The 8,497-nt window shown below is 39.4% G+C and overlaps 1 protein-coding gene and 1 pseudogene across 1 annotated transcript in view; one reads left to right on the top strand and one right to left on the bottom strand.

Moving 5' to 3' along the window:
* The window catches only part of Ulk2 (unc-51 like autophagy activating kinase 2), a 74,956-nt gene that overhangs the window by 61,793 nt on the left and 4,666 nt on the right, over positions 1-8,497 (bottom strand). The window contains exon 4 of the mRNA XM_005349895.3: positions 398-430. Within this exon, the coding sequence (XP_005349952.1) occupies positions 398-430 (33 nt within the window). The remainder of the gene's footprint in view (positions 1-397; positions 431-8,497) is intronic.
* LOC113456317 lies at positions 807-6,607 on the top strand (annotated as a pseudogene).

The raw sequence follows: 8,497 nt of genomic DNA, 5'->3' as shown, positions 1-8,497 counted from the left end.
GGCCTCAAACTCACAGAGATCCACTTGCCTCTGCCTCCCGAGTGCTGGGATTAAAGGTGTGTGCCACCACCGCCTGGCAAGAACTCTTGCCTTATAGACTAGGCTAGCCTCTGACTCACAGAGCTTCACCTCTAATGGAATTATATGCAAGTGACACCATACCCAGCCAATAAAATGGAATTTAATTTAAAAAATTAAAATGAGGACATTTATTCAAAATGAATTTAATCATTCTGTTTCTTTTAATTTAAAAATAATTTGGAAAATAAAATCTAATTTTAAAGTATTTTAATTATTTAATTAAAACAATTAAATTTTACATTCTTTATGAAGCAGAATCTAAATCATTCAATTAACTTTATCAATACTTACTTGTCAATACTGGTAGAATACCTACCTCCATCACCAGAAAGACAGAGTTGGGTAATTCCTAGAAAATAAACACAAATATCACATAAAAACACCAAGTTTAAAAATGGTAAGTTAATAAAAATATATTTATTCATTATTGAATTAATAAAATAAACTCACAAAATTCATCAGAAATTAAAATTAAAATTCCCAGGCAAGAGGAATCTTTTTTTTTTTATTTCATTGCACTGCTAAGGATGGATCCAGGGTTGGGCCACCCTAGAGAAAAACCTCTATGCTATCTATGCTATGCCTCCAGTTCTAAACTTCTCAACAGAATGTTTTAAACAGCCATTCTGCACAGCCAAATTAAATTTTGATGCATTACAGTAGGTATCAAAACATTCCATTCTGCTTAGAGTGCTAAAGGATAAATCAGCTTCAGGGTATGGATAATGACGAACAGTAAAATGAAAACATGTTGACCAGGCACAGTCAACAGGCACATGGAAGAGCACTACAACTCAAGGATTCATCAACATAGCAAAACCCTGTCTCCAACAGCACCATGATGTATTCACCACTTGTGAGAAGAAAGGCTTCATTTGGTCCTTACGGAAGTGAGTTGGGTAGCGAAGGTCTTACTCTTTCCTACCAACACTAAGGAACTCATTTCTGAAACACATCAACTAGGACAAGCAATTTTTGGTGTCTCATTACATTACACAAAGATGTTTAAAGATTTAAGCAAACTGCCAGGTGGCAGTGGTGCACACCTTTAATCCCAGCACTCAGGAGGCAGAGGTAGGCAGATCTCTATGAGTTCAAGGCCAGCCTGGTCTACAATAGCTAGTTCTAGGACAGGCTCCAAAGCACAGAGAAACAAATTTAACACTTATGTAGCTTAAAGTATGTTGGGTTAGTCATTCAGAGACTAAGTAGATGGCACTCATTTTGAACTGGTCCTACAGGTTAAAATAAACAATACTTGACAGGCAACAATCTCAACAAGGTCCAAAATTCAAAGACAAGGGCATCACAGAAAAGAAGTAACCCGTTCTGGTAAGAAAACAGTTTCCTACTGTGCACATATCTATAACGAAGAATTAGAGAAATTAACTATAAGAATCTGAAAAAACTTAAAGCAATTCTATAAAACAACTTTTACTTCTGAATTTAATAATGTGAACTTCGACCTGGAGGTCTTTCTCACTCACAAAACACTTGCCCAGTATGCATACATGAACCCCATGTTCGGACTCCAGCACCACATAATAAAATAGGTCCCCTCCCTCAATTTGGATGTCCATTTATAGGACCTTTTTCATTCCCTTTTATAGTAACTTGTCATTAAATTTAAGTTTCAGTTTATCCAGATCAGAAATAAAAGCTGGTGCTTCAGGTCAGGAAGTCAAGCAGCTCTTCCCCCAGACGTAACCATTAGCCCTAGGCATGAGTACCACAAGGGTCTGCTACACAGCTGTTCTGCCACCATTACCAAGGGGCTGCCCACTCCAACGCTAGACCTAAATGTGAAGTTACAGCTACAAAAAAAGTTGTGACATAGGATGAGTTGCTTCCCTTATTTCTTAAGAGAATAAGATAAAAAGAATGGAAGCCAGGCAGTGGTGGTACATGCCTTTTGGGAGACAGAGGCAGGTGGATCTCTGAGAATTTGAGGCCAGCCTGATGAACAGAGTGAATTCCAGCACAGACAGAGCTGTTAGAGAAACCCTGTCTTGAAAAAAAAAAAATGAGTGCTTTCTTCCTTTCCAGAAGACGTGAGTTTGTTTCTCAGCACTTATGCCAAACAGGTCACAATCACCTGTGACTACAGCTCCAGGGGATCCTATGACCTGTTCTGGCCTCCTAAGACACTTGCATGCACATGTGTACACACACACACACAAGTAATGCCAATAAAATTTTAAAAGACTTCTTACAAACAACAAAAAGATAACCCAGTGGATAAACAAGCAAGAAACTTTCATGGAAATTCCAAAAAGATATTTAAATTGTTAATAAACATACAAATCACATTCAAACAAGAGACAACAGGAAAATACTAACTAAAATCATAATTAGAAGTTAGGCAAAGTTGTCCACCCCTGTAATCCTAGTACTTGGGAGGCAGAGGCAGAAGATCAGAAGTTCAAGGTCATCCTGAGCTACACAGCAAGTCTGAAACCAGTCTTGACTATTTAAGCCCGTCTCAAAAACATAAAATTAAAAAATCCTAACCCAACTCAATTACCAGAATAACTAAAATTTCCAAATCTTAGCAAGAAGGTGGAGCAAGAGGAACCTTCACACACTGTTGGTAGAAGTGTGAAGCGATTCACTGGCAGTGTCTACTGAAGGATCTATATTTACCCTACCAACCAGGCATTTTATAGAATGCCTTTGCAAGGCCTATTTCAATGAAAGGAGAAACCACAAGAAGACTTTTCCACTTCTTTCAGCCTCTAAGGGGAAGCTTTTGGTAGAAAGTATGTGAAGGTAATATACAATTAATGAGGTACTCCTGATATGGAAAGATAGCTTCAAAAAAGCCAACAAAAGACAGCAGAAGGGTTTGAAAGCTGGGGCTAAAGAAATGGCTCACTAATTAATAGCACTTATTCCTCTTGTAGACGACCTGGGTCTAGTTCCCAGCACCCACATGGAGGTTTAAAAACCTATAACTCCAGTTCCAGGAGATCCGACACTTTCTTTTGACCTCCACAACCACCAGACACATAAGTGCAGCATATATGTGCACTACAAGCAAACATACGCATAAAGTAAAATAAATATAAAAAAGAGAAAGTTATATATAAGATACACCAGAGGTTTATTCTAGAAGTAAATGAGTCGAAAATAAAGTATCTCATTTTTGCTTCATATATAGTTTTTTTTTACACTAAGGATCTATTAACTTAGCTTTTAAAAAAGTGAGTCTTTACAAGTTGGGCAGCAGTACCAAGTGGTTCTTTGTGGCAGACTTTACATGACTCAGAGCAGAAATGGAGAAAACAATAGTAGGATACAAAAGTAACAGAAACCTATTTACTAACAAAGGAAGATTAAAAGAAAAATTTATAGTTCCTAAAACCCAATCTTTCAATTTCTCTGTTACACTTGCTTGTCTTGAGACAGGTTCTCTGGCTATCCTGGATCTGGCTATGTAGACCAGGCGGCTCTTTTTTTGTTTGTTTGTTTTTGTCTTTTGTTTTGTTTTTTTTTTTCAAGACAAGGTTTCTCTGTAGCTTTGGTGCCTGTCCTGGAACTAACTCTTGTAGACCTCGAACTCACAAACATCCACCTGTCTGCCCCCCCCCCCACCGAGTGCTGGGATTAAAGGCGTGTGCCACCACCACCCGGTGGCCAGGTGTTCTCAAACTCCTTGAGATCTACCTGCCTCTGCCTCTAGTGTTGGGATTAAAGATGTGCACCACCACATCTGGCTCTGCTACATTTTTAAATTCATTCTTCAATCTTCAGGTAATTTCTATGAAATATCTCACAGAAAAGAAGAAATAATAATGTCATTCTTATAGTCCTTAGTGTCATTTCCCTTGTGATTAACTGGCACTGGACAACCTCAGGGTACCCTATAGGGTACAGTCATGCCCAGAATAGTGACAAGGGTAATAGTGCTAACTTGGACAAGATCCTAAATGAGTTTGCCCTAAAAACAACACTCTAATTTAAGTTTTCTTACATTCAGGGCTTATCATGTTTGGTCATTTCTGGCTGTTATAACAACCAATTATAGTCTGGGTGGCTTAGTAATAGAAATTTACTTTTGTTATAAAGTATTGTTTCAAACTATGAATGCCAACCACCTTCTTTTGCATTTAACTGGCATATACTTTATATACACTAACATTAAATAGTCTTATTCAGCCTTACAGTTCAATTAATTATGACAAATGTGTTCCCTTCAGATCAAGACATGTAACATTCCCATTTCCCATAAAACTCCCTAACATCTCTTTGCCATCACCTCCTACCAACAAGTACTGTCCTGATTTTCCTCATTCCTATCACTCTGCCTGCTGCTTTTTCAAAGTCACATAACCAGATTTTTTTTAAAGAATAAAGATCATACCACCGGACTCCTTCTAACCTCTCGAGCACCACCAGCTCTCGTTTCTGTATTCTGCTCAGGAAAGCCTTCTCCTTGGCCACCAAGCTCAACAGCTCAATAACTCTTCCTTTTTGTGACCCTCACAAGGGAAGTCCTTGGGACACTTGCTTGCTGCTCGCTCACCAACTCCTAGCCTAGCCTTCCCACCCACCTATCAAATAATTTCTTCAGGGAGCCTTCCCCTAGTCCCACCCTGGCTCCTCTATTGTTTCCTCCAAAGCTCTGCAGCAGCTCTGCACACAGCCTTGCATGCTTAAAATTACAACTATTTGCTTGATGTCATCGTCCACACAAAAACCATAAACAAGAACCACTTCTCTGCTCACCACTGCTTTCCTTAACTGCCTCAAGAAAATACTAATTACAAAGCAATTAACAACAAACACACCAGAGGCAGCAATGAGAAAGTCAGAAAAGAAATAACAAAGGGCAGCCAGGCAGCGGTAGCACAGGGCTTTGATCCCAGCACTTGGGAAGCAGGTGGATCTCTGTGAGTTTGAGACCAGTCTGGTCTATAAAGGGAATTCCAGAACAGCTAAGAGCTGTTACACTGAGAAACCCTGTCTCAAAATCCCACAAGAACGAAAGAAAGAAAAAGAAAGGAGGGAGAGAAGGAAGGAAGGGAAAGGCAGAGGGAGAGAGAACGAACAATCACCAAATATAACAAGATGATTCATTTACTAATGATTTATGAAAAAAAAATTTTTTTTAAAAATATTTATTTATTTATTTATTATGTATACAATATTCTGTCTGTGTGTATACCTGCAGGCCAGAAGAGGGCACCAGACCTCATTACAGATGGTTGTGAGCCACCATGTGGTTGCCGGGAATTGAACAAGACCTTTGGAAGAGCAGGCAATGCTCTTAACCCCTGAGCCATTTCTCCAGGAGTTTTTCTCATATGAGATTTGTCAAGTATGGGGGCTCTTATTGCTTGAAATAAACTGTCATAGCCTTTTCAGAGTCAACATGATAAAAATTTTTAACAACTAATTTCACTTCAAGAAAGATAGGAAGCAGCCGGGTGGTGGCGGCGCACGCCTTTAATCCCAGCACTCAGGAGGCAGAGGCAGGTGGATCTCTGTGAGTCTGAGTCCAACCTGGTCTATAAGAGCTAGTTCCAGGACAGGCTCCAAAGCTACAGAGAAACCCTGTCTCAAAAAACCAAACCAAACCAAAATAAAGAAAGCTAGGAACCCTACCAGACATGGTAATCAATGCACACCTTTAGTCCAGCACTAGGGGGGCAGAGGCAAGTTGGAAGTCTAGGTGGACTTCAAGACAAATCTGGTCTACATAGTGAGTTTCAAGCTAACCAGAGCTACACAGTGAGAGAAAAAAAAAGTGAGCTGGGGAGTGGCTCAGTTGTTAAAGTACCTTACAAGTACTAGAACCTGAATCCGAGCTGCTGAACCCACACAGCACAGACGTGTAATCCCAAGAGCAAAGAGAAAGCAACAACAGGGAGGGTTTGCTACCTAGGGAATGAGCCTTTCCTATCTCATGAGAGCCTGGTGAGAGTTCTTGTCTCCAAACAGGGAGGACAACACTTAACAAACACACACTGTATTTCTGTACAAAAACTGTTAATAAATTTCTCACAGTTAAAAGTATAAAAAAATGACAGAAGATGAGGATGGTTGTGGGCAGGATGAGCCCTAGGAGTCCAATGACTGCAAAAGATAACAGGCAGCATGGTGCCACTTGGGGCACGGGCAGCCTTCCACACAACCAAGGCATGCTGCTGGTCCCCGAAGAATGGGCTGCAGCCGCCAAGAAGTATAATATGTACGAATGGAGCATGGTGACTACTGGAAGCTCCCTGACTGGCCGCTCACAGTATGAGAGGTATCCATAGAATGAATGGGACCACCCAGATGTGAGATTGAATTAGGGTGAACTGATGCACTAAACATGTTTATCAAGAATCATGGGAAGTCATGTGCAATTAGCTCTTTGGCTTCATGGCCTTAATGGTTTTTTTTCATGTTCTAGGTTGGGGCGATGCCACCTCCTGCCAACCTGTAGAACCAAAACAGCCTTACAATAATCTGTACCTGGAACAAGGCCACCGGTGATCCTACTACTGAACCTGAGCTGATGGTTCAATATGACATCTGAGGCGGCTTCTAACTAGGACCCCCTCATTCCTAGAGGTTTAACCCTAATGAAATCACTAGTACTGTGAAAACACAACAACAACAAAAGCATAAAAACTAAAGATTAACATGTGTTATTTATAAAAAAAAAAATCTTTTTTTTTTCTTTGAAACAGGGTCTCTGTGTATCTTTCTCACTCTATAGACCAGGCTGGCCTTGAACTCACAGAGATCCACCAACTAACTTGAGTACTGGTATTAAAGGCACGTGCTACCACTGCCAGTCTATAAGAATTCTAAGAAAAAAAACTAAACAATATTTACACTTGAGAATTTTTCTAATTTGTTATTCTAACAATGTCTGATGGTTCTAACATAACTAGAGGGAAAATGTGTTTTCGTGTTTTCTTTTTTTTTTTTAATATTTATTTATTAATTTATTATGTATACAATATTCTGTCTGTATGCCTGAAGGCCAGAAGAGGGCGCCAGACCTCTTTACAGATGGTTGTGAGCCACCATGTGGTTGCTGGGAATTGAACTCAGGACCTTTGGAAGAGCAGGCAATGCTCTTAACCACTGAGCCATCTCTCCAGCCCTCGTGTTTTCTTTATGTGTCATCTAAACTATAACAATGTCACTTTATTTCTAGACTGAGAAAATGCCTGGTATATGGCAACCACTCAAAAAGTTTGCAAAATGAATCATCTGAATAATTTTTAAAAAATTAATGAAGAAAAGTTGTTAACTAGAAATAAAATAAAATCCCCTAACCATCCATTTACTTTACTGGAATTCAACTGTCCAGATGAAGCAAAAGAGTAAGAAGAAAGGCAAACTTTAAATACCGGTCTTCCCCGGAGTAAAGATTTTAAGAAAATGCTATTCTTTCCCTTTAAAGATGCTCTCACACTGAACATACTAGCCACACATGACTCTAGTATATAAACCATGATTTTTAAAAAATCATCATAATCCCTCTAATGCAAGCCAACTATTTCATCAGAGAAATACTACTTTTCTCCAAAGATTTGTAAAAATGATTCTGACTACAAAGTTTGATTTAGATGACTTTAGACTCTGTCTCTAAAAAGCAAACAAAAATATGACCTTAGAATCCAGATATCATCTCTAAATAAAACACAGTTCTAGCATATGCCATGCTGAAACACACATACACATATACACATATACAAACACACACACACACACACACACACACACGGTAAACATGCACAGCATTCTCAGTTTTATTTCCTACTACTATGACTTAAAAATTCTGCTTTCATAAGAAAAAGGTTTTTACCTAACTTAAGTAGACCACAACAGTCTTTACATTTACTAAAGAAATGCTCAGAGTCATTGGTGGTAGCTAACCCCAGCACTTGGTAGGCAGAGGCAGACGTAGTTGGGTCTCTGTGAGTTCAAGATCAGCCTTGTCTACAAAGTAAGTTCCAGGACAGCCAAGACTACACAGAGAAACCTTGTTTTGTAAAACCAAGCACACAAATGCTAGATTTGCTATAAACCACAAATTACCCTAAAGCAATACTACTCCACGGTGTATTTATATTTATTCATGCAACACATTATTTATTTTAACCTAGGGGTCTATGTTATTTTTAAAAGATTCTTGGAGCTGGTGAGCTAGCTCTGATGCTAACAGTACTGACCACCATACCTCAAGATCTAACTTCAGTTTCTTGTACACCACACCATGAATTCACCCCCACACACACATACATACACACAAACACACACACAAAAAAAAACCCAAATACAATTTTAAAAACGTAAATGTTGGTCGGGTGATGGTAGCGCACGCCTTTAATCCCAGCACTGGGGAGGCAGAGGCAGGCGGATCTCTGTGAGTTCGAGACCAGCCTGGTCTACAGAGCTAGTTCCAGGACAG

This window comes from Microtus ochrogaster, chromosome 7 (assembly GCF_000317375.1).
Source record: "Microtus ochrogaster isolate Prairie Vole_2 chromosome 7, MicOch1.0, whole genome shotgun sequence".
NCBI lineage: Eukaryota > Metazoa > Chordata > Mammalia > Rodentia > Cricetidae > Microtus > Microtus ochrogaster.
The sequence above is the reverse complement of the archived record's forward strand: the minus strand, read 5'-3'. Positions and strand labels throughout refer to the sequence as shown.